At 46.3% G+C, this 26,565-nt stretch overlaps 1 protein-coding gene across 1 annotated transcript in view; it reads left to right on the top strand.

The window, feature by feature from the left end:
• PLB1 (phospholipase B1) overlaps window positions 1-26,565 on the top strand; it is a 170,180-nt gene that overhangs the window by 56,534 nt on the left and 87,081 nt on the right. Inside the window, exons 3-10 of the mRNA XM_079940335.1 lie at window positions 10,871-10,932; window positions 12,184-12,256; window positions 13,428-13,486; window positions 16,813-16,853; window positions 17,434-17,477; window positions 19,240-19,330; window positions 19,666-19,717; window positions 21,424-21,510. Of these exons, the coding sequence (XP_079796461.1) occupies window positions 10,871-10,932; window positions 12,184-12,256; window positions 13,428-13,486; window positions 16,813-16,853; window positions 17,434-17,477; window positions 19,240-19,330; window positions 19,666-19,717; window positions 21,424-21,510 (509 nt within the window). The remainder of the gene's footprint in view (window positions 1-10,870; window positions 10,933-12,183; window positions 12,257-13,427; window positions 13,487-16,812; window positions 16,854-17,433; window positions 17,478-19,239; window positions 19,331-19,665; window positions 19,718-21,423; window positions 21,511-26,565) is intronic.

Raw genomic sequence — 26,565 nt, 5'->3', positions numbered from 1 at the left:
GCTCACCTGGCTCTTAGAAAGAGCCCCAGCAGGGAGTTTGCTGGGCTCTGGGAAGGCCAAGTGCTTTCCTCCTGAGTCAGGCAGCCATTTCCTCCTGCACTCTTGCATCTCAGGGAGAAGCAGTGGTCCTCGGGCAATGCTCCCTTCTTCAGACCAGAACCTCCCAGTTGTCTCTGGGAGGAGACCTTCCCGATGGGGGAGACGTGAGGCCCCCCCACAGTTTCCTGGGATCCCCCTCCTGTTGGAGCTCACTAATCCTTGCTTCTGCCCCCATCTGGCTCTGGGGGTCCCTGGTCCCTTTAAATTCTGGCCCCTTGGGGCTGAGGCAAGGCTGGAGCAGAGTGATGGTGGAGGGATCAGGGCTCTGACCTGCCACTGCCCAGGACCACTTGTTCATCTTTACCATGGGACTGTCTTCTTTGGGTTGTTCCTTCCTGGCTGTGGCCCCGCCTCAAGTGTCCCCATGAGGAGATTAAGGAAAATACAATCTAAAAGGGAAGCAGTCCTTGTCTGAGGTCATATAATGAACCAAGGGCCAAAGGTCAGGTCAGCTTTGAATGTGCTCTCTCCTGTTAGGACTGCTCTTAGAACCATCTTCCCTCTCCTGGGGCACAAGATGTTTGAGGTTGAGTGTTGGGTGGGCATCAGAGATGGAGACGGGAGGGTGCGTTGGTCTCTGTCCAGGATGGAATTTGTAACGGGTGTCTCCTCGGGGTCATCAGCACAGGGCATGGGTATTTAAAGAACGGTGGTTTGGGACTTCCCAAATTATCTCTAATTTTTTAATAATCTCATCAGACTTAAGGTTGTGTCTACCCAAACATTGTAACAGTGTTAATTCGAAATCATTTTTTGGCATCCTGCTGTTAAATCTATTTCGATTGACTGCTGGGTAAGGTAAGGGCAGCTGAAAATACCTTTCTTGTAGACCCAGCAAAGGAACAAATTTCCGTATGTTGGCAACTCAGGCTACAGAGCAACACACACAAAAAACCTTTGTATAATTGCCCTTTAAAACATTTTTATTTTATATTGGACTATAGTCAATTTATGATGTTGTTAGTTTCAGGCGTACAGCAAAGTGATTCAGTTATACATATACATATATTTATTCTTTTTCAGATTCTTCTCCCATTTAGGTTATTACAGAATATTGAGCAGAGTTCCCTGTGCTATCCAGTAGGTCCTTGTTGGTTATCTATCTTATATGTAGCCGTGTATATATGTTAATCCCAGCCTCCCCATTCCCCACCTTTCCCCTTTGGTAACCGTAAGTTTAACAGACTTTGGTCCCAAGGAAAGCAGGCCAGACTAGGTTAAGGAAAACTGAGCTCCACACACAGCCTTCAATAACTTGCTGAGTGGTCTTTGGCAAGTTTGATAACCTCTCTGGGTCTCAGTTTGCTGAGGTTTTAAAATTCAGCCCACCACAGACATTCTAGAATTCTAAGACAGAGGTCAGTCTAGCTACCCCAGAAAGGTTCTCTGGCCCTTGGGTCGCCCTCCCTGACTGTGGCATGTGACTGCCCAAGCACCCTGATAACATCCTGTGCTCCTCAGAGCACTGTTGGTATAGGAGCAACAGCCGTGCATGACCTGCGCAGTGCCTGCTCGCAGGTCGACAACAGCATCCCACAGGCCCTAAGTGTGAATGGGGATAAGATGCTGCACAGGGTGACCGACAAAGCCCAGAAGACCTGCTTACAGCCCAGGACAGCACAGAAGACAAACCCTGGCTGACTTGGGCCCTCCCCTTCCCAGCTTACCCAGATAGCTCACTGGTTAGTGAACGGCGGTGCTGGTGCAAGGCCTGACCCTGCCCTTGCTGGTGTGGTTCGTGTGAGCTGGTGAAAGTTACCTAACCTCTCTAGAGCCTGTCAATCCTGCCTCTACTTACCCTTTAGGGTTGCTGTGAGGACATTATACTTTTTCAAAGAGCCCCCAGATTTAATGTACACTGAGGAGTGGCCCTAATTCCAAATATGTTGGCCTTGACCGTCCTTCCCACTGCCCAGGGCATGTGCCTCCCATTCACCCCGGGAGACAAGTCCTCCCTTGCGAGCGTGGGGCCTCTCCTATTCACACGGCGCTTTCCTGTTCTCACAAGGAAGCCAGTCTCATCCCCATTTTATAGATGGGGAAGTCAAGGTCCAGAGAGATTGACGCTTGGTCAGGGTTACAACATGGCCCTCTTTCTTCGAGGCAGGGATGGTGGTGGAAAGTTGTGCTCTAGACACAGTATAAGTAAAAAATAATAACAAAAAAGTAAAGGAAATCTACCAATTAAGAGCGCATGAGTTGTTTTAGTTTTGCTTTTGAAATCACACTCCCTCCCCCTGGCCAGCTGTTGGGTTGACAAGCTTTGGGTTTCCGTGAAGAGTCAGGGCTGTTAACCTCAGAAGCACACAAACATCACTCGAAGGGCTTTGAAAATCTGCTGGGGTCCAGCACACCAAGGCCCCCCACCCCCAGGCCAATCCAATCTGAATCTCAGTGTTGGGGGCTGGGCAGCAGGCAGTGGGTTGAGAACCACTGTTCAGAGGGGCCTCCCGGAGGAGAACCGTGTGTGACTTTGCCTTGCCAAGGCCTAATACTATGATGGCCCTTTGTTGGCTCCAGGACCCCAGTGGTCACAGCTCTCTCCAGCTTGGATGACTGATCTCAGCCAAACCTGTTCTTAAGAGTGTGCACACACATTCTGTTTCCTGCCTAGCAGGTGGAAAAGTACTTGTCTTTTTCCCTTATTGACCATACTGAGGTGGTAGTTTTTCAGGGAGCTCTACGCCCTTCATAGATCCATGAGCTTGAGGCTAAAACAACCTTCCAAATGGGAAAATTCCCTTGGGATTCCATGATTGGGGTCCAGTCAGGCCACAAGTGCTTTGACAGTTTCTCCCACAATACCTTGGGGTGCTATGGGAAAGGCAAGAATTTTTCTTCCATTTGCTGGTGGGAAGCAGAATGGGAAGCAGAGTGGGAAGCACTGGAGTGAGGGCCCAGGAGTCAGTGGGGATAGGACCCAGGGGTCCTAAGTTTCCATCCGGGTCTTCAGGTCTAGACACTTAGATTCCAGGTACAGCCTCTCTGTGACGCCCCAGGGCAGTTATCAGGGATGATTTAGATCATCAGGATAAACACGAACTCTCTAGTTATATAAGGAAATCCCAGAATATTGAGACTGGAAGTATCTGAAAAATGGTCTGTGCTTAATCATCTCTCTTATACTGATTATAATAATCATAACTACCAGTTACTGAACCTTAGCACGTGTCAGATACCAGGCTTCATGTTTACATGTGAATGACCCTTACAGTAACTCCACGAGGCAGGTGTTATCGACCTCACCTTATAGGTGAGGAAACAGAGGCATGGAGAGATTGACTAGACCAAGGGTGTCCAAGCTCCTAACACCTGCCTGATGTATGTACCACATGCCCCCCATGGTCCCCAGCCGCTGCCTGGACCAAGTGCCCTGAGCGGCCCCATTCTTTTTTTTTTTTTTTTTAACATCTTTATTGGAGTATAATTGTTTTACGATGGTGTGTTAGTTTCTGCTTTATAACAAAGTGAATCAGCTATACGTATACATATATCCCCGTATCTCTTCCTTCTTGTATCTCCCTCCCTCCCATCCTCCCTATCCCACCCCTCTAGGTGGTCACAGGGCACCAAGCTGATCTCCCCGTGCTATGAAGCTGCTTCCCACTAGCTCCATTCTTATTCAAGTAGCTCTAGCTGTTCTACCAAGGGACAACCTGTCTCCACTGGTCCAGTCCTGGTTTGGGGGCCACAGGGAACAAGGCCATCCCCCTTGGTATCCAGACCTTTCAGACACTGAAGGAAGTTCTCATGCAGCCCCCTAAGCTTCTCTTTTCCGTTCATCCCAAGTGTGCTTAAAAATGATATCTGACCCCCTGTGCTTCAATGTGTCGTACCTGTTCTATGATCTTTTCTCCTCCTTTCTTGTCTTCTTTGGATTAAGCATTTCTATTGTTTCAGTGTCCCTGCAGTATCCTGCCCAATGTTAGCTTGCTGATTATACATTTTTGTTATTTTGGTATTTGATTACAACATGCATCCTTGTTATATTAAAGTCTAATATAAATGAGGATCAATCACTCCCCAGATAAAGAAAAACCTGACAACAGTGTAACTCCATTTGCTCCATTCACATCTGCCCACAGCAATACATTACATATATTTTAAACTCCACACTATTATTTTTTATTTTTTGTATTGGGGTGGGCAAACATTTTTTCTATAAAGGGCCAAACAGTAAATATTTGGTTTTGTGGATCATGTATGGTCTCTACCACATATTCTTCTTTGTCTTATAACCCTTTAAAAATATAAATATCATTCCTATCTAGTGAGCCGTACAGACATAGGCTGTGGGCAGATTTAACCTATGAGCTATAGCTTGCCGGCTTCTGTTCTATACAGGCAATATTATTTTGGATTTACCTACATGTTTACTTTCTGTACTTCATTTCTTCTTACATTACTATGCTTGCATGTGGGGTCATCTTCCTTGTAGCATTTTGAATATGTCATTCCACTGCCTCTGGCCTCCACCGTTTCCGATAAATTGACTGTTAATCGTAATGTTGGTCTCCTATGCATGAAAAGCTGGTTTTCTTCTGCTGTTTGAGCTTTTTTTTTTTTACCTTGGCTTTAAACTACACCTGAACACATCAATTATTACAGTTGATGTGTCTAGGTAAAATTGTGTTTTTCTTACCTGAAGTGGTTGTTTTGTTTGTTTGCTTTTGTTTTTATCCCTGCTTCTTTGATCCGTGACTCAATATTTTTCACCAAATGTGGGAAATTTTCAGCCATTATCTCTTCAAATCTTTTTCTGCCTCTTTCTCTCTCTGCTTCTTCTGGGACTCATTAACTGTACGCTTTCTATGCTCGACGGTATCCACAGACCTCTGAGGCTCTAGTTGTTTTTCTTCAATCTCTTTTCCTCTGTATTTTTCAGAAATGCACTTTCTATTGATCTGTCCTTAAGTTTACAGATTCTTTTTTCTGCCATCTCAAGTCTGTTACTGAGCCCATCTAGTAAATCTTTCAGTTATTTTATTTTTCATCTCTGGAATTTTCTTTTTATAGCTTCTATTTGTTGAGTCTTTCACCTTCACATTTTTCTTTAATTCCTTGAACATAGTTTCATTAATTCTTTGAACATATATGTAATAGCTACTTTGAAGACCTTGCCTGGAAAACCCAACGTTTGGGCCACGTTTTCATTGGCTTCTTTTTTTTCCTGGGTCTCGCTTTTCAATTTCATGGCACATCTAGTAACTTTTCATTGAAAACTGGACATGTCTGATAACATTTAACAATCTTACATTCCATTTCTGAGGGTTGTTGGTTCATGTTTTAGTAACCTGCCTGGAATTAAACTGTGGAATCTGTTGCCCTGCAGTGGACAGCCACTGATGTCTTTGCTCAGTTTTTTCTTTCTTTTTTTTTTTTAACCTGGCATCCTAGGAGTCACCCCTGAGTCTGCATGGTTTAGTGATCAGTGATTTGGACAGAGGTGGTGTCCGAAGACCTTGAATTTGGAAGGCTCTGTTTATCGGTCTGTGTGTAGGGTGGGGAGTGAACACAAAGTTGCAGACAATTTTCAAGGTTTCCTTCCCTTTAATTTTACGTGGGGCTCTTGCAGGTCTTCCCAGCACGCAGACTCCCAGCCAGCCGGGAATATGTGAGGTGTATCTCTGCCCTTCCCTTTTCCTCCTTCTCATTCCTGGATTGCCCCGTTGAATATCCCATTGGTTTACTCCTCACCCCAACTGGGAACAAAACATCAGGCTAACAAAGCTGCAGATATTATCCCTTTATTTCCACATTATTCCACCACTTTTCACTGTCTATTGTCTGTTGGGATTTTTTTCTCTCTCTTGGTTTCTGTTTATTTGGTATTATCTCCTGGTAATTTTTTTTCATTTTTATTTTTTTTTTTTGGCTGTGTTGGGTCTTCATTGCTTTGTGTGGGCTTTCTCTACTTGCGGCGAGCAGGAGGTGCTCTTCGATGCAGTGCGCGTGCTTCTCAATCCGGTGGCTTCTCTTATTGAGGAGCACGGGCTCTAGGCATGCGGGCTTCAGTAGTTGCAGCACGTGGGCTCAGTAGTTGTGGCTCATGGACTCTAGAGCGCAGGCTCAGTCATTGTGACGCACGGGCTTAGCTGCTCCGTGGCATGTGGGATCTTCCCGGACCAGGGCTCAAACCCGTGTCCCCTGCATTGGCAGGCGGATTCTTAACCACTGCGCCACCAGGGAAGTCCCAATTTTTTTTTTTTTTATTGAAAGCCAGGTATTGTGTATGAAAAATTAAATAACTGTATGTTCCAGATGGTGCTGTCTTCTTCCATAAAGGCTTTACTTTGGGCAAGCAGTTAGGTAGGGGCAGATCACTCTAATCTAATACTGGGAGTCGATCTGACTCAAAGCTGGGCTTCAGTCTTTTTGGAGGCTGGTCTATTTCCACTTTATCCATCTTCCAAGGGTCTAGCTCTTTGAAGTCTCAGATAAAAGACTGGGACATTCACCAGGGCACCTCCTCCTTGATGGGCACTGGGCTCCAGTGTTTCCCCCCAGCTCCATGGGCAATCTGAAGCTCTGCCCAGCATATTAGCCACTTACCTACTGATTTCTGTTGCCCATGATTTGGCAAGTGTTTCAAGGATAAAAACAGCATCAAATGTTGGACTCGCTCTCTCTGCTGTCCTTTTCTCTGGCTCTTTACTCCTCAAGTTCTTGCTGCCTTTATGACTCTCAACAGATGGGCACACATATGCGCGCACGCACACGCACACACACACACACACACACTCACACACACAAAATGGGGAAATGCATGACTTAATGTCTGCAGAGGAAGAAAATCAGGCCCAGAAGATTCCATGATGTTTTCAGGGAAAGATGTAGGGATCCATCTCTTCGAAAACAAGCTCTTCTGAGCCCCTTTAAAACCTTTTAGATTTAGAGTCAGCAGATAGGGTCTCTCAACCCAGCCCCACCTCTCTAAAGAAAAATTTTAACTTTCATTGTTATAAAATTATACTAATAATGACATCTGTCTCTCTGGATTCTTTTTTCTTTTTTCTTTTTCTTTTTTAAATGCCCTTGTTGTTTATCCATTCCATATATAATAGCTTACATCTGCTAACCCCAGCCTCCCACTCCGTCCCTCCCCAACCCCGCCCCCTTGGCAACCACAAGTCTGTTCTCTAATGTCCATGAGTCTGTTTCTGTTTCGTAGATAGGTTCATTTGTGTCATATTCTAGATTCCACATATAAGTGATATCATATGGTATTTGTCTTTCTCTTTCTGACTTACTTCAGTTAGTATGATAATCTCTAGTTGTATCCATGTTGCTGCAAATGACATTATTTCGTTCTTCTTTCTGTAGTTCTTTTAAGTGGTAGTTTAGGTTGTTTATTTGAGATTTTTCTTGTTTTTTGAGGAGGGCCTGTACTGCTATGAACTTCCCTCTAAGAACTGCTTTTGCTGTATCCCATAGATTTTGTAAGATTGTATCTATGGATTGATAATGAAACAACTTCTTTCATCAAAATTAACAGATTTCAATATACACTTTGTGCAGGCACTGGGCTAGATCTTCTACTTATATTATTCAATTTTTAAAATTTATAAATTATAGAGTACAAGCATATCCATGATGATAAAAATCTTTTTAAAAAAATTTTTTTTAAGAAAACTGCTATTCAACAGAGACCAAAGGGTTTCTTTGAGGAGCAATTTTTTATTTCTCAGGCATGAAGCCTGGAGGACCAGGAGATGTGCTGAGCGGGACATTTCTCAAAGACCAGGGAGAGTCGCTCTAGCCCCTGTGTTCCTGTACTTGTGAAGGTGCTGGCAAAGCCCAATGAGGAGCTGTGGCAGCAGCAACCAGCATGGTAATCTAGAGATGGATCCCAGGCTCCCATCGGGGATGCCCAGGGCTAAGGGATATTGCTGATCACCAGAGATGTTATCTTCCCATTTCACTTTGATGACCTCTTTTCAGTAGTGTCTAGATCAGCGGGGTGGGATGAATTGGGAGATTGGGAATGACACTATTGTTACTATGTATAAAATAGATGACTAATGAGAACCGACTGTGTAGCTCAGGGAACTCTACTCAGTGCTCTGTGGTGACCTAAATGGGAAGGAAATCCAAAAAAGAGGGGATATATGTATACGTATAGCTGATTCACTTTGCTGTACAGTGGAAACTAACACAAAATTGTAAAGCAACTGTACTCCAATAAAAATTAATTATAAACAAAAATAGTGTCTAGATCAGACATTGGTTAACAAACAACAGCCCATGGGCCAAATCCAGCCTTCTGCCGCTTTCTGTATGACCTGTGAGCTAAGAACGATTTTTACATCGATTTTTTTTTTTTTCACGTGGACATCTAGTTATTACAGCATCATTCGTTGAAAAGACTGTCTTTTCTCCATTGTGCTGCCTTATACACTCTTGTCAAAGAGCAGTTGACTCTATTTGTGTGGGTCTGTGTCTGGACCCTCGCTTTTGTTCCATGGGTCTGTTTGTCTATTCTGCCAGTATCATCCTGTAGCTTTATAGTAACTTTCGAATGTGGGCAGCGTCAGTCCTCCGACTTTGTTCTTCTCCTTTGATATTCTGTTAGCTCTTCTGGGTCTTTTGCCTCTCCGTGTAAACTTTAAAATCAGTTTGTTGATATCCAAAAAGGTTTTTACATTTTTAAATGGTTGAGAAAAATAAAAAGAAAGGTATTTAATGGCACATGAAAATTATATGAAATTCAAATGTCTCTAGAATTTGTCCACATGTTATCTATGGTGGCTTTCACAGTACAACAGCAGGGCTGAGTATTTGTGACAGAGACTGCATAGTCTGCAAAATCTAAAATATTGACTATATTGAAGAAGTTTGCTGAGCCCTGGTCCAAATCTTAGGCTGTGACTTACACTTAGTTTGGTTCTGAGCTCGGCCCATGGGGCCGGGCTGCCCATTTTCAAATCCTTCCATCGCCAGGTGTTCACTGTGTCACCTTTAAAATGTCACTTACCCTTTCTGGGCCTGTTTCTTAACTGTAAAGTGGGGATGATAGCATTTATCTCATAGAGTTGTTGTGAGGAATAAATGAATTATTTCACGTAAGTGCTTAGAACAGTGCCTGGCACCCAGAAGCTGCATATGTGTTGAGTCCCATGTACATTTTTATCCCGGCTTAAAAACAGCGTTACCAAAATGGTCTCAAATCTCTGCCCTGCGAATTCACCCACCTCACTACCCCCAGTGATGATCATCTTAAAACACACCCTGTCATCCCTTCAAAGACTGGTCATGGCTTCCTGTTGCCTGTGGAGCAGCCTGGCATTCACAGCTCCACAGCCCAGCTGCCATCTGTCTGTGCAGACTCATCTGCCCTGCCCTGCACTCCCCTCCAGCTATGAACCCTCTGCTCCAGCCCTTCCAAGCTCTCCCTGTTTGTCCACACCTCAACACCTTCCCATCATGCAGTTCTTTCTGCACAGAAGCATTTCTTCCGGGCATTTCAAAAGGATCACTGAGATCTGGGGGCAGGATCCAACCAACATTCCTGTTACGAGCTCCGAAGTGGAAATCAGTGCCTGATCTCACCGTGGGCGTGAAATGGAAATATACTCTTGTTCCTCATGAAACTCCAGATAAATTCTTTTCAGGGTCAGAAAGTAAAGCTGCAAAAGAAGGGTGGGGTAAAGAAATCAAGTGCTTTCCCCCAAGCCAGGCCTCCCTTCAGCCTTGTCTGATGCTGTCTGGGGGTTCTTGCATGATATGCCCTTACAAGGAGTGTGCGCTCTGGGCAGAGAACTGGGTGGGGAGAAGCCAGAGGGAGCAAGGGAGCCAGACCTCTGATTACATATCAGTATCATAAATGTTTCTTGAAGGTGTTGAAGTAAGCATCAAGATGATGTAACAGTGTGAACAAAACGCTCATGATACATTAAAGGGAGCTTGTAGGATACAACGTTGCATCCACATTGATTACAACTGAATACAAAGTGGGACTGATCAGGAGACTGATGGTGGACAGGAGGGTGTGAGCATATGAAACCACTCTTGGGCTAGAGGGGTAGTGGCACCATGGGTGGTTGTCTTGGTTCCTTTATTGAAAAATGAGTGCTGTTATTGTACACAACACTGTCATTTCCGTAGCTAAAAGTTTGATGGTAGGTTTGATAGGAAAACTCATGAGCTTACAAAATGAGTCTCTCATTGTACATATATTATATTTTTAAAAAGTAAAAAAAAAGTTTTAAAAGACTGGCGCAAAGTAAGCTGGGACAAGGACAGTGTCTTCGCAGCTCTCCGCCTGCCTTTTCTTCCTCTTTGCCTCACCGTCAGTAAGCCCACTGGAGACAGCTGCTGTCCAGCTACTGTGTATAGTTATGGCTAAGCTCACATCACCTTCAGACTGTTCCCAGGTGTCCTCTGCCTTCCCTCATTTGTCCTGGATCCCCAAACAGCAGCAGCTATTTGTCCAACATTACTCTCCTGGAGAGTTCTGCCCTTCGCTAAGGAACCAATAAAGGCATCTGTGGTAATGTGCCCATGAATGATATAGGGTTATTGCTGACCCCTCCCAGGTAGCACTTTTGCTTTTCATCCTGGGGATTCTGATTAATAGGCTGCATTAATGGAAGCACAGTGTCCCAAACAATGGAGGTGATAGTGGAGGAATGGAACCTGGACTTTCCTAACACAAGGGACGTGACTGAGCAGGGCACATAGGTTGGGCAGGGAGGAAGGGCACGAAAGCTGCAAATCTGGGCGGGAGTTAATTTCCAGCTAAATAACCTGAACTGTTTTTGCTTTCTTTTAGGAACTACCCAGGCCCGTACCTCCCCTGGAGAGAACACACTGGAAGAGCAGCTATGGCCAGAGGTCAGGGCTTTGTCCTCACGGGAGGGGGAGTGAGTTCCCTTCTAGAGGGTGAATCTAAGTCTTGATGCAAGTTGGCAGGTTCCCTCCCTGAGGCCTTGAGGGAATGGGCTAGATGAGCGGCTTCTCCAGGGACAGCCGGGCTGCCTGGCAGAGCATAACTGTATCCCCTGGAATTTGGGGCTCATCATCCCTGCAGAGTGAGCAGGTGGTTCCCAGAAGTGTCTGGAAAGATTATAGATGGGCTGGTTATCTCTGTGAACCTTGAAGCAGATGCTGTGAGTTATCTGAAGGCATCTGGGTGAGATCTTGCCAGAACATCTACAAGATAAGAGTTGAGAGTAAATGCTTTATCTCTTAACCGAAATTGGTAATTCACGAGACATTAACTTGTGTCTCCTTGTGACAGAGAGATGTGGGGAAGCAACTCATTTACTGCACATTTTTCCCCCATTGGAGTATTTCCCCTTCCACTCTCAATTCTGGGGAGAAAACACATAATCTCCCTTCCCAAAGCCCTCCATGTGATTCACAGAAGCAGAGGCTGCTCTGAAATTTCACAGGCATCTGAGGAGGCCAAGTGGTCTTGAGGACCCCAGCACTGGTCACCCAGTCCCTCCTGTGCTCTCAGCAGCCCCTCTGGGCTTAGGACACATTCCATTCCAGTGGGAATGTGAGAGTCTCCCAGTTTCCACTTTATCCAGTTACCAGCAGCAAATAGCATAATTCCTCATATACCTACTTTTGTGTAGATAATCAAATTTAAAGAAAGAAACAGATAATAAAAAAACATCATAGGATAGAACAGATTTAAACATTTTTCAGTCTAGATATACTGGGTCTCTTCTTAATGATTTCTTTTTTATTGTAAAATATACATCAAATGTACCATTTTTGAGTATACAGTTCAGTGGCATTAAGTATATTCACACTGTTGGGCACCTGTCACCACTATCCATCCCCAGAACTTTCTCGCTATTCCAAGAATTGTTCTTATTCTTTATCCTCCCTCCCTCTCCACCCCACTGTTCTGGGGTATCCTTAACTGCCATCTGCTAAAATCACTGTCAATAGGCACGTGTCCCGTTGTACTAGGTGAGCTGGGTAAGGGGTTAGAAGACCATGACTGTGGAAAATTGTTGCTTCTGGATTTTGAGCCTAGTACAACAAGTACCTGGTCATTTCTACACCAAGTTTTCAGGACCTGTAACATTGCCACACAAGGCAGCTGATGTTTCCCATGTTCGGTTTCAGTGGCAGAGCCTGAAGGGTTTTCCATTCTCATGCACCTCAAAGAAGTCAGGATCTGATGCGCCTTCTAACTCAGGTATGTGCCGCTGAGCCAGGAAGGCCAGCAGAGGCTCCAGCACTACTCCTCTTGCACTTTTTGGCTGCTCAAGCCCTCTCTCTTTCCCATCCTTAGTCCTTCCTCTTTTGGCCCCCTCAGTCATTCCTGTGGAGGGACACAGCCCAACACACCACGCAGAGATAAAACCGGCATGACCCCACAGTGGTTTGCCTGGGTGAGGGCACCCTCTGGGAGCTCACCTCCAGGTGGGTAGAACCGAGTCACAGGAGCTGTGGCTTGGAGCTTGGTCACTCACGTGCCTTCCCCAATCCTGTAATGTAGCCACAGTGGCAGCTCTAGACATATTAGTCCTGTAATGGGCTACATTTATCTAATACCTGGATGCTCTGAACGTTGCTCTTGAGCTGGTCCTCTTCTCCAGCCTTATCCTATCACGTGGCTGCATTATAAACTGTGTTTAATGGATTTGTTTATGTTTGCATTGTACTGACTTGCCAGGGTTTCCAGTTAAGCATGCTGTTCTCACTATTCTGTCATGTAAGGAATGTGGGTAGAAAAAGAAATTGACGTACTTCTTAGGAAGTGGCTTCTTTGGGAGGCTTACCTTGAATGCCCCCATAACATGACCGAGGAATATATCAGTGGTTTCTAAAGAAACTTAATTCTGAGGATGCTAGGGGCCCAGGTAGGTCACAGAGGCTTCTTGGTACCATTTGCACACAGCTTGCATCCGATGCAAAGCCTGTGTGTTCACAGGCTTTGCGTCCTTCAAGCTAACATGAACCCTTTTGAACCCAGATGGTTTTCATTTTAATTTGTTGCTCTCTCACTCATTAATGGTAGCCCAGAAGTGCAGAGCCAAGGGATAGAGGGAAGTAAGAGGTAGAGAGAGGGCCAGGTGAGAGGGGAATGAGGGCTGTGAGTGACCTTCCATGGGACACCTATTTGGAGATACTGAGTCCAGTTAGCAGTGTGGCCTCCAGAGAGGAGTGAGCCTCTCTGGAGCAGGTTTCCAGGGCTCCCAGCAACTGCCTGATCTTCAGCTTCCCACTCCCATGGCCAACAGGCGGAGCCTCAGCAGCTGTCCTTGGGGTGGGGGACAAGGGTCTGCTTCTCCCATTTGGCGCCCTTGGCCCGCATCATGGGGAATATAGATCTGACCTTCTTACATGCGTTCTTGTCTTTGCAGTCCACTCTCTGAGCCCTTCTGATATTAAACTTGTGGCAGCCATTGGCAATGTGGAAACTGTGAGTTTGTCAAGGAGATGGAGGTGGGAGGTATAGGGTTTGGGACTGGTGACCTTCTGAATGAGCTCCTAGTAACCAGGCAGAACGCTTCGTTTGGGGAGAGAAGGGCATTCTCTGAGTTGGAAAACATCCTAAACTCTAGGGTTCTGAGTTGATGTTGTTGTTGTCTTAAATGAAATGAATGCCTCCCTTTACATTAGGATGAAGAAACTTTTGGAGTTTCATTAAAAAATCAAACCTAATGATAAATTAAGTCAAAGGTCACACAGAATTTTAAAAGTAATCTCTTAAACTTTCTCTTTATGAGGTGAAGAACAAAAATGTCCTTACCTGCATGGTAAATGTTTAAAAACACACTCTTCTTTGCTAATAGGTTGTAAGTGGTGTTGTTCTATATGGTCAGGTAACAGAGAAAGAAAGCAATAAGAAGGGAGGGATGGAAAGAGAGAGGAGAGAGGAGGTGAGCAGAAAGAGAAGAGGGTTGGAGAGCAGAGCGGAATTTCCAGTGTGATTCCCCAGTCAGTCCTGGCTTCCCACAGTCCCACCTGCTCTGGTCTCAGCACTGCTGCCCCCCAAGTCCTAGCAGCTCCCAGCCGAACAGACAACTAATCAGGTGTTCTCAGCTCTGCCCTGGGGCCCAGCTGTACCTCCTGCACCAGAACCAGGATGCCCCTGCCTCTCCCCTCCTGTGCCTTCCTCCTGCCACTACCTACCACATGTCCTTCCCCATGTCCTTCCGTGTCCCTGCTGCACTCTGTACCCGCTGCAGCTTCAGCCCCTGCCCCTGGGCCCAGCCGGCCTCCTCGCTGCAAGCCCCGTCCTGCTACCCCACGCACAGCGCCAGCCGTGTGTAAAGGATGGGACTTCACATTAGAAAACTGACCAGGGCCCAGTGGAATCTGCAGCCAGGGCTCCCGCCCTTGTTCTGTTCTACCTGTGATGGTGGTGTTAAAACTGCACATGTGACTGTGCGTATGCGTGTGTGTGTGTATGAGGGTGAAGGTGGAGGTTTCCCAGTAGGAGGGATGTGAAGGGGGGGATTGGAATAATGAGAAAAGAGGTTGCATGTCACGCAGAGCACACTGACTCCGCCGAGCCTGTGTGTCCCTGCGTGTGTCCCTGCGTGCCGATCGCTACGTCACAGAGCCAGGAATGTGTGACACCAGCTGGAGGACTCAAATTCTCCTTCCTTGGGCAGGAAAATTCACTGCAGGGAAATCTCCACCCCAAGTCAGGTTTCTAAAGTTAAACCAATCAACAGTTTCCACTGTCTGGTCCCAGCTCGGAGAGAGTTCTTTCGCTCATGAATTATTCATCCCCACATCTCCTGCTGTCACTCAGCTCACCCTTTCTCCTCCTGGGAGCACGAGGCCCAGGGCGCTGGAAGACGGTTTCAGTCCATGACGGTCTCCTGGCCCCAGAATCATTATCATCACGCTGACGGGCACCTCAACCTTCAGGGTGAGCCCTGAATGCACCGTTCTTAGGAGGCTACCTTCCTCTGTCTGCCCTGAGAGTCAGCTGTCATGAGCTTAGCCTGGTTTATAAAAGACATCAGACCAGGGAAAAATAATGGAAGACAGTGAAATGAAAAAGACGGAAGTCTGTAAGGCCCATGCTTTTGCTTCGAGTTCCTGAGGCTTTGTGTCGCCAAGGCCGATCGCTTACTTGTATCCATGACTAGCACTTGTTTGTCTCATTGCTGTGGACTTCCTTTTCCTCACAGAACGTTAAAGATCAGATTCATCAAAATTATTTTCAAACTAACACTTGTGATACATGTTCAGTATAAGAAGAAAATCAAAGCACATGTAGATAGTATAAAAGATGGAAGATCTCATTCACATCTCCTATTCTCTTGCCTCAACACACACACACACATACTCTCCAACATATAGGGTGAGAGAGAGAGAGAGAGAGAGAGAGAGAGAGAGAGAGAGAGAGAGAGAGTGTGTGTGTGTGTGTGTGTGTGTGTAACCTAAATAGGGTTATACTGCAATATACTAGCTGTGACTTTTTTTCCCCCTTAACTAAGAGTCACAGACATTTTCCACGTCAGAGAGGTTATAATCCACTCTATCAAATTCCATGAAGCCAGGGCTTGTGTCTCACTGACTTGTGTGTCTCCAGTACAGGCAGCCAATGAAGAGTGTGGGGAGAAAATGGCGGCAGCGGGCAAAATGGTGGCATGGGAGTTTGCGGGGTTTGTCCCAGCCTTCCCTCTGTGACTCCCCCTGAGCTCTCCCCCACTCTCTCCACCTTGTTCCTCCTGTTCTCTCCTTTCCTTCCCCTCACCACCCCCATCCAGCTTTCCTGAGGGAAACCTCTGCTGTCAATCAGGTCCCGTTCGGTTGGGCACAGGCTATCCCCCTTGCCTCGGCCCTGGAGGCTAGCCTCCCTCAGGACTTCTCCTGTCTGGCATCCTTATGCTCCCTGACTTGCATCTGTGTGTGATTTTCTGTTTAATGTGTTACCTTTCCCTGGAAATTTTCCTTTCAAGCTCCCTCTTATTGAGAAGTAGAGAGGACTCCATCCCAGGTAGAGGAAGGTCATGGTCAGCCTGCCCTCCCAAGATGACCCCAGAAGTGTGGCCCAGTTCTACAGACTGAATGGCTGTCGTTGGAGCTGGGTTGTTAAGGATAGGCAGGTCCTTTGAGGGGAAGCAACAGCAGGCTGGGTGTAGGTAGTGTGAGTACAGCATCACCTGTCAGTACCACAGACACTGTCTTCTAGGAGTTCTGAGAGAGAAAATTGGTGTCAGAACCTGTGAAAATAATACTACTGACAACAGCTAATATGTCCTGGGCACTTCCTATGTACTGGGCACAATCCCAAGCATCTAAAATTAGTATCGAGCAAGTATATATTGAGTACTTACGATGTGTCAGGCACTGTTCTAGGTCCAAGGAATATAATCAAGGACAAAACAGACACAAATTCCTGCCCTCATGGCGCTTACGTTCTAGGCAAGGGAGACAAACAATACACAAATACATTTTAGATTGTGGAAGATCACGATAAAACAATCTATTTTGTTTCTATGTGGGATGTTAATATTCTACAGTGATGCATTTAAGTCTAGGCTCTCTCACCCAGTTTTCTATTCTGAAGAAAATGTTTATACCTTTTATTGCTCTGAGTTTGAACCAACAAGCTTTGGAGAAAACCTAACCTTCTTTCTTCCCTCCCTGAAAAACGAACATGGGTGGGTTTGGCCTTTTTCTGGATCCACGGGTTCCCTTTTGTTGGTGGGAGGGGGTGTCCTCCCCAGGACAGGATCTGCAGCCATCCCTGGCTGGACTGCTCACACCTTGCATCTTTTCCAGCCTCCAGACTCAGGGACGGATGACCTGGAGAAGCAAGAATGGTAATTGTCTTGGAACCACAGAGCAACAGAGTTGAGAGGAGCCTCAGAGCTGATCCGCTCTCATCTCCCTGCTTCATTGGCAGGGAAACCCGAGGGCCAGGGAGGAGACACCTGCTCCAGTCTCGCTTAGGATCAGGCGGCAGAGTGGGGACCAGATGCAGCCTCCTGCCTCTGTGGCCAACACTCCCCATGCCCGGGAATCCCCCGAATAAGGGGAATAAGGGAGGAAAAGTGGGAAAGGCCGAATGTGGGATTCTTGCTTCCTTCCTCCAGTCTCCTTGCTCTGCCCTGGAGGAAGCTAGCAGGGTTGGACCAGGGTCAGCCTCGTTCAACACGGGGTCTGCATCCTCTTCCAACTTTGGACCAGACTAACGGGGGTGGGAAGGAGGGTCCAGACCTGCTCACCCCCTTTTGGTGAGTCCATTGCCATCTGAGGTGTGTCTCTGTCTCCAGGAAGGATAAACCAGAACCTGGGCAATGCTAAGCCGCCGCTGGTTATGAAAGAGACCACAGCAGTTGGGGGCAAGGTTGGCAGGCGACAAATGCGGTCTGAGGCTTACGTGCTTGCTTCTGCTTGCAGGACTGAAAGCGAGGGACCGCAGGCGTGCATGGGAGTGGTGACCGGTGAGTTCTGTGTTTTCATGGCCAGAATCCAGATTGTCCCTGTCCCTCCCGACACAGCAGCATTTCGGTTAGTGAAGAGGGTGTACCCTATTGGCCACCTCGGGGCAGAGCCTGAGGAAAGGGGGAGGCAATCTGAGAGGACAGATAGGGAGCTAGGGTATGAAAAGACACATTCCCTGAAAGGAGGGCATGAGAAACGTGTCTGAGAGTCCCTGAGCAAAGAGACTCCAGGAGACATTGGGTTAAGCTTCGGAGACATGGGAAAGGGGTCAGGGGGTGGCTGGACCAGAGTCCTGAGGCTCCTTCTCCCCCGGGACCCCAGGACTGGACTTACAGCACTTCATTTGGGAACCTGTCCACCATTCACTGCCTCCACCCCCTATCCCCCCATCACACCAAGGAGAAGACCCATCTCTAATTTTCAGTTTATTTCATTTTGTAGTAATTCCCTTCCTTACAAAATAAATATCTCAGTTGGATTCAGGGAAATGAAATGAGAAGAATGAAAACCAACTGTAATCCTGCTATCTAGACATAATCATTGTTAACATTTTGACCTTTTTATATATGAATGTGCCTAGGAATATGCTATCTCTAACCTGGTTTTTTTCACTTAATATCGGAGGTCCCTGCAAGTAGATTAAGTCATCCTGGAACCCCTGAGTCCCTTAACGTCGGCTGAATTAGCCTGGTGGATAGAGTCACCTATGCTTGGGGCTCACAGGTCGAGAGCAGGGACACCACTTTTCACTCCATAATTAGAGTGAGGAGACTCGGGCAGCAATGCAGATGCTCTACTGAGCTGACACCGAGCAGAGCGTGAGGACGCGTGAGGTAGCCGGTATCCTGTCAGTTCAGCCAGTGAATTTCACCAAGGGCTGGAATTACGAGGCTCCCTGCAAGGCTTGGGATAAATAAGGGACCCGTCCTGCCTTCAGCCCTCACCATCCAGCAGGAGAGGCTGAGGCCTGCTATGCAGCCCTCCAGGATCTGATTGACAGGTGAGAGGGTACTGATGGCCCAGGTGGTGGGAGGGTCCCCATCTGCTGCCTGCACAGTGTCAGCTCCCTTCAAAGGCGGCCCCTCTAAAGCCGCCTCCTGGATTCCCGTCCCACAGAGCCCCAGGCACTCGCGGACGGGGGCAAAAAGCAAGGGGGACTGGCGCGGGGCAGTGCAACCTCCCTGCCGTGACACCCTCCCCACTCTGCCCTCTCCTCTCTGGGGAGCAAGACGCAGCCTAGCTGCTCCTGACAGCACTATTTTTAGCGGTCCTCTGGCTGTCAGCTCTGGGACGAGTTTTCTGCGTGTTCCCCGGAGATCTCCCACCCTGCTGTCGCTCTCAGGAGGAGGGAGGGTGGCGGGAAGGCAGCCTGCCCGGGTCCCTGTCCCAGTACACTTTCCCGAACGAGTCAGTAGCACAGGACAGTGAAGAGCTTTGGTAGCCGAGAGCTCAGGCTCAGATCCCAGCCGCCTCAGGCAGCCCTGAGACCTCGGGGAGCTAGCTTGGCTTCCCCCAGCCTCAGGATTCCTTCACACACACCTAAGTGCTTAGCGCTTGGCCTGGCCTAGCACCTGACCAATGCTCTCTTTTTTCAGCTCCCTTTACTTCTAGGGCCCTGCTACGAGGTTGACCTCACAGCCCAAGGCAGGTCATGCTTCGGAACAGGGGCAATGACCCTGGTACCTCACCCCAAAGGGGGTCACTCTTTACAGGTGACCTCCGCATGCCGAGACCACAGCCTCAAACCAGCTCTCTCTTTAGTCCTTTCAGATATCATCAGACACTTCAATCCATCTGTCCTGAGGCCCATCTGCAGCCCTGGGAAGGGAGTGGTACCCCATAATGGTGCCGAGTAAGCTCTTTTTCTGACACTTTGCAGGGTTGTGCACTCCCGTCAGTCCTGGGTTTCTAGATGGGAGGATTTGGGGTGGCGGGCTGGAAGAGTCAGAGGCTTAAAACTAGAGATCTGTGTTAAAGCCGGAGCTTATCTCCTGCGCTGATTTTAGTCTGTTTAATGGGCCTAGCTTAAAAAATCAGGTCAATGTCTGCCCTCCAGAGCCCAGGAGTGGTGTAGTGCAGCTTCCAACTCAGAGACTGGCCTGTGGGCTGAGGCAAGGGGCAAGCTTCCGGCCCTCAACAAAGTGGTATTTAACTGAGTTTTCTCTCTGCTTCCCTCCCTCTGTGCAGAGACTTGTGGATTCAGGCAAAAGAGCTGGTGAGGAACATGAGAGAGAACCAGGTAAGAATCCATCCAGCTCTGCTGGGGGCCATCTGTGTTTGCTGAGAGGCAATCAGGCAGCTGACGCCCCCGGGTTATCATGCCCTGAACTAGGCAACCAGTGTGGCCTGGGCCCTCCAAGACTGCCTTTCCCCTGGTGATTCTCTGGAGGCCAGCAAAATCCAGGGCCACTTCTCATGTTCCCAATGTGGTCCTGCCGAAAGTCAGCAGGTGGGCTAAGTAACTTCCTGCTCAGCAAGATGGTTGACAGCTTGGGTTCCAGAGGGAGACCAGTTTGAGTGGGAATCCTGAATTTCCACCTATTAGCTGTGTGACGTTGGGTAAGGCGCTTAACCTCTCTTAGCCTCAGTTTTCCCACTTAAGAAATGCGAGTAATAAAATGACCTGCAGCACAGGGCTTAGGGTGGATTCAATGAGGTGTTGGATGTGCATGGCACACACAGAGGCAGTGCTCAGTGCAAGCCTGCAGCTGTCATGGTCACCGAAGTGGCCACTGCTGTCGTTATTAATTACGATACCCATTTTAGTTCTTGGGTGGAGGTTTCTGTAACATACATGCTGGGGCCCTGGTCTCCACTCTTCTAGCAGTTCAGACACTCTTTACTCAGAAACTCACATATAGACTTGTAATTAGCCAGCTCTAATCTTTTGTGCTCTCCTTATGAACAAGTATCAAATCAAGGCAAGCCTTGCTACCAAGCTGGCTCTAACCAGGGTCTCAGCCTGGACCCCTGGAACCAAGGGAAACCACTTTGAAGGCCAGTCACGCATTCATTAAAGAGTTCAGGTGTTCAAGCCAGGTCATTCCAGGTTATACAAGGACAGGGACAATTACAGGAGTGATGCTGTAAAACGTTGGTTTCCTCCTCCCAAGAGACTTCCTGAATTTCTGGAATGGTCGTAACATTCTGGAAAATGGCTAGGAGGTCTTGAATCCAATCCTGTCATTTTACAGATGAGGAAACTGAAGTCCCAAAAAGTCTTGTGACCCGTCCGAGTTCACTCAGCAGGTTAAAAGCTAAAATCTAAAGTGCCTCATTCTTATCCAACGCCCCTCAAGTACACCATGCTGCCTCTTAAAAAACAGAAGTTTATTTTTTGTTCCACGTAACCCGTGTTCATTAGAGAAAGATCAGAAAACACAAACAGAAGAATATTAAAATCATCCTTAAACATGATGCCCAGAGAGAATCACTGTTCCCAGCTTGGTGTACACTCCCTTCCACATTTTTTCCAAGCACGTTTATCTGTTTTTATAAAATAGGGACGTTACTAGATGTAGAGACTTTTTATAATCTGCTTTTCTCGGTATCCTATTTCCCATGACAATAATTACGTTTTCCAGCATCGTTTTAACAACTACATGGTGTTTTGTCTTATGAGCATTCCACAACTTACACAGCAGTCCTCTGTTTTAGGCATTTACATTGTTTCCAATTTTTGACTCTTATGAACAAGGCTTGGATCGAATGGTAAGCCCTTTAAAAAAAAAAAAAAAGGTTTTGATAAGTTTTGCCAAACTGCCTCGTAGAGCAGTTTATACCACTTTAAATTCCCACCATATACACCTCCTTTTGGGGGAAAAAATCCATACATATGGTTTTATGGGGGTGGTGTATGAAATGGAAAGACACGCAAAGAAAGCAGTTCTCTTGGCTTCAGGTTTCCCCACCGTCTCTTTTTGATGCTATTGTCCTCTCTTCCAGCAACTTGACTTTCAGAATGACTGGAAGCTCATCACCGTGTTCTTCAGTAACACTAGCCAGTGTCACCTGTGTCCCTCCGCCCAACAGGTAAACCACAGGCTGGGAGGCAGAGGGATTGCAGATGCTGGGGTGGGTGCAGAAGGAACTAAACCTGCCTGATTACATCTGGAAGGCTGGGCCTGATAGCACCTGTTTCAGAGTTAAGGCAGGCAGGCGGGTAGAGAGACAGACAGATATCTGAGGGCTCAAGGAAACATATTGAGGGAGAGGTATTTTTAACTTACCATCCTTACCATTCAGGAAAAGGAAACCATGGTATAGATAAGCTGAGTCAATGGTCATTCTGCACCTGAGGAAAATCCGCTTCCTAGTTCAAAAATCATTTTGCCTCTTTTAACTCTGATTTCATTTGAATGCTGAACTTAGGAAATAAAGCAGTACTTTTGATAACACCTCTTGAACTCTAGCTCACCGTGAACCCTAGTTTTAGTGGGAAGTTGTCTAGTTGTTTATTAGGTAGACTGTATCTTCCAGGCTCTTTGGCGTTGCCAGGAATGAGATATGAAACATGTGACTTTTAAGATATTTAGGTGGGTGACTGACTATGACTTAAGTCTTTATTGACAAGTGTCCAGGTTAGGATCAACTGAAAGTGAGAGGGTGGCTTAGAGGCCTAGGCCATGGTGACGTAAATGGCATACAGGTGACCCTTCTGGAGCCTGAAGCCTCATTGCCACCCAGCTGGCCCTGCCACTTACGGCAGTTCAAACACCTGCCCACTGTCCTTTCAGCAGCCTTCCAGGGCCTCCACCAGGCCATGGCACAGGCAAGGGTGAAGTTTCTTGAGATGCTGTCCTCTTCTTTTCTGTGCCCCTCTCCCAAATACGTACTCTTGCCTTCCTCCAAATGCCCCATGACCCCTGCTCCACCACCAAAATCCCCTCCCTTTAGTGATGTTAGGCGCTGGGAGAATGCTGACAGAAGCCCACCTTCCCTAATCAGCTCTTGTTAAACAATATTCCTGCAGATCTCCTGGGTTTGTGGCGTATAGATCTTGAAGCTTATTCTACTTCACCTCTGTTTTCTCCCATACCAAGGGAAATTTCCAAGCCCTGTTTATTCTCTGCACCACCCCCTGCACTTTGGCCATTTTGCACACCAACATTTACTCGTGAATTTACACATTCATGCATTGAAATGCTCAAACAAGCATTTAGGCATGGCTGCATTCCTCTGTATATCCACGCAACCATGCATCCATGCATTCATGCATCCATCCGTAAGTTACCTATTCGTGCATCAATTCATTCTCTCTTCTTACTTGCAGGCACACGTTATTGTACTTATGATGAGTTTGTTCATGCTAGCATTTGTTTGATTTTTTAATATTTGAATGTATTCATTGATACTTACACTCATTCATGATTGCTTCCATGTATTTTATCTTGTGTTCGAGCATTCCTATGTGAATTCGTGCATTCTTTCGTGTATTTATTCCTTCAGTACATTACATGCATTCTTGAATACATGCATGATGTATTCCTGTGTGCGTGTCCATTTATGCATTATTTATTTTTATTAAATTTTAGTTACACAAGCAATGCACAGATGCTTTCTTCTTTTAAAAAATGAAACATTATAGTTAAAGCGAAAATACCCTTTAGCCACCACCTCCAATCCTCTCTCTCTTTTTATTTCCAAACTTTTTGCATATTTGTAAATCCTAGTATTCCTTTATGTGTGTGTATAGAAGAGAGAGATTTAACATAAATAGTATTATATCGTATGTACCACTGAACAGTTTTTTTCACTAATCAAGTGTTTTTGAGATCCAGTCATGTTGATACATATGGATTGAGTTTATTCCTGTTACTTGCTAAATAGTATCCCACGTGTACATTTACTACATTTTATTTCACTATTTCTGTATTGATGGCCATTTAGGTGTTTCTAGTTTTCCACTAATATAAACAATCTTGTTCATTTACTTGAACATGGTGGTTTTCTAAATACAGTGATTATATTTCATTGTATTCAATTACAGTGTAATTTATTATATTTCAGATTATAGATTGAAGTACATTAGTGGGTCAAAAATCAGTTTAAAAGATTACAACCAAAAATTATAAAAAAAGAAATAGACTAGGATCAACTATAAAATATTAGAGTTCATTGCATGTAGTAAGGTAAGTGTTGGTTCGTGATGATTTTTGCTTCATTTATATATAGATATGTGTGTACCGGGTTGTGATGTGAAACATATCACACTGTGGGTCATGATCAAAGCAGTTTGAAGAAAGTGCCTTGAGTAGATTCGTAAACATAGAATTGCTGGTCATCAGATACATACACTTTAAGTCTTAAAGGGCTGCCTAATTGCCCTCCAAAGGAGCTGAACACCTTTATATTCTAATATCCTGGGACCAATCCCCACATATAAGGGGCTTTTCCACGCCACCAAGCAATTCTCAGACACCGGCTGGGTGTCCTACAATTCAGCTCAATTCTGACACGATCTGCCTGGAGACAGTATCAGATCCCACAGGTTAGGAGCTCAGTCCTGCAAGACTGTCCCCAGCCCCCATTTCAGAGGCCAATCCCAAGTCCAGGTGGTCACCTGAGCTTCTGCCCAACTGGCTATAGATTGGAGGTTCCAACAAGCCCCTCCTTGAGTTCAATTAATTTTCTAGAGTGGCTCACAGAACCCAGGGAGACATTTTACTTACTAGGTTCTTGGTTGATTATAAAAGGATATAATTCAGGAACAGCCAGATGGAAGAAATGCATAGTGCAAGGTATGGGGAAAGAGCGAGAAGCTTCCATGCTCTCTCCAGGTGGGCTGCTCTCCCAGCACCTGCAGGTGGTCACCAACAGGGGAGCTCTCTGAACCCATCCTTTTGCACTTTTTTGGAGCTTCGTTACATAGTCAGGATTGACTAAATCATTGGCCAATGGCAACTGATTCAACTTCCAGCCCCAGGCTGGGTGGCGGTCGTGGGCAGGGGGACTGAAAATTCCAACTCTCTGATCCCAGGGTTGGTTCTCCTGGCAACCAGCCCCCATCCTTAGGTGTAGTCCCAAAGTCACCTCATTAACACAGCAAAATATACTTTTATGCTCTCATCACTTAGGAAATTCCAATGGTTTATGAGCTCTGTGCCGCAAAAGGGGACAAAAACCAAATATATACCTCGTATTACAAATGACAATATCACATAGTCTCACCAGTGTCTGAGTGCACCCATTACCTACAACCTTTCCAACACTTGTTGTTATCAAAGCCAATGATCTTTTGTCAGCATGTGAAATTCCCTTAGGATCTAGTCATGTTGATACATGTGGATTAAGTTTATTCACACTTAGAACCTCACACTTTTAATTGGTTGTAAACATATGACAAAAGTAGCCATGCTCCACTCCTGATTTCTAAATGGCTACATACCAGTGACTTAATCTCTGTAAACTGAACTCACTGAAGCGATGTTTACTATCATCCACTCGTATTCCCACTGTATTGCGTTTTTCCTTCCGTCTTGATTTTCCTTTGGCCCAAAGACCACCGAGGCTTTGGAGCCTAGAATAAATCCCACCTGCACTTCCATTTCCCCCAAAGGACATTGTGGCTCATGGTTCTGGCTCTCGACCTCCTTGGCCTGGGCTGGCTGGTTCCTCCCTTCACTCTTGCACTCTTGCTTCTGCAGCCCAGACCCAGCCCTCACCTCCTAGTCTCCCTGGTGGCGCTTCTGGCCACAGCTAACCAGGATCCCCCATCTGAGAAGCTCTTACACAGCACTTCTGCATCCCCAAAGCACATCCCAGGCATGGCCTTTCCCTCAGGGGTTGCTCTGAAGAGTCCCAGGGGCTGCAGGAGGTGCTCTGAGACTGTGGGCTCCAGGCTTCCACCCGACCTCACAGAGCAGGTGCTCTGCCTTTAACTGTGGCATACATATGGCAGGTTTCCTGAAATAGTTCATGTGAGAAAAAGGTATTTTATTGTTAAGAAGAAATGTTAAACTCCGGTCCTGCCCTACTTAGGACCTGGAATTTTCCTCCCCTAAGAGACCTTTGGGCTCCTTTCATGGGGAATAGACAAGGGCTTGTGTCCACATGTGTTCTTTAGGGATTTCTTAAGACCAAAGCCATAAGAGATAAGACCAGGAACCATTCATTAGGCAGTGATGGTGCTTCTTCAGGGCTGCTATGGTGGATGCAGCAATTCAAAGGCAGGTGCTTCAGAGCTAACTAGTAACCTGGCTCATAGCAGTGACACAGGGATGCTTTTAGGGTCTGGACTCTTGCTTACTGCTCTCCAGTTAAAGTCTAGTTATATGGAGTGAGAACAAAATTCCAAGAAGAGAAAAAATAAAGGAAAAGAAAAACAAAAAGCCTAACACTGCAAAAATCTGTTACTGAATCAAGTTTCTCTGCCCCATGCATGACAGGCCAAATGCTGGGACACTGAGGTTTGCAGAAAGAAAGGATTTATTCACCAGGCAGCCAAGTGAGGAGATGCGAGAACAAATCTCAAATCCGCCTCGGGATATTTATGGGATAAAGAAGCAGGGCAGTCCGAGGCATGGGGAATGTGGGGGATAGGTGATTGGAGAGAAGAAAAAGGTGAGGTAATCGTTCTGAGCAGGTGCAGCTAAGCTACATGCTTCTTCAAGGGGACACATGCTTCTTCATGGGATGCATGTTCAGAAAATGGTAGCGTTAGCATGTTCCAAAGGTGGAGTTCTGGGCCCTCTGACATCAGAAGGTCACTGATGGGACACTCAACACATGCCCAGTTGGAGGCCTCAACCAGTCTTGTCCAGTTGGAGCTTGAGCCAGTGAACAGCCGACTCCAAGTTCCTGAAACACAACTAGGGCAAACATCTTATTTAGGCCATGGAATGCTTGGAGAACATGCAAGTTTTTATAAAAACAATTAAGGGAACTTGATCAGTGAAGGCAGGTTACAGTTCATTATTTATTAAGCAAGTTGTAGTTTAAGGTATCTAATGGATGACACTTGGTTTCAAAAATATGCCCATTCATTCCTTGCAGATGCCTTTAGAAACAGGTGTCAACATTTTGGAGGACACGCTGGCAGTATGACTCAAGAAACCTAAAAGTGTTTGTGTCTTTTGACTGAATAAT

This window comes from Stenella coeruleoalba (assembly GCF_951394435.1).
Source record: "Stenella coeruleoalba genome assembly, chromosome: 13".
NCBI classification, from domain to species: domain Eukaryota; kingdom Metazoa; phylum Chordata; class Mammalia; order Artiodactyla; family Delphinidae; genus Stenella; species Stenella coeruleoalba.
The sequence above is the reverse complement of the archived record's forward strand: the minus strand, read 5'-3'. Positions and strand labels throughout refer to the sequence as shown.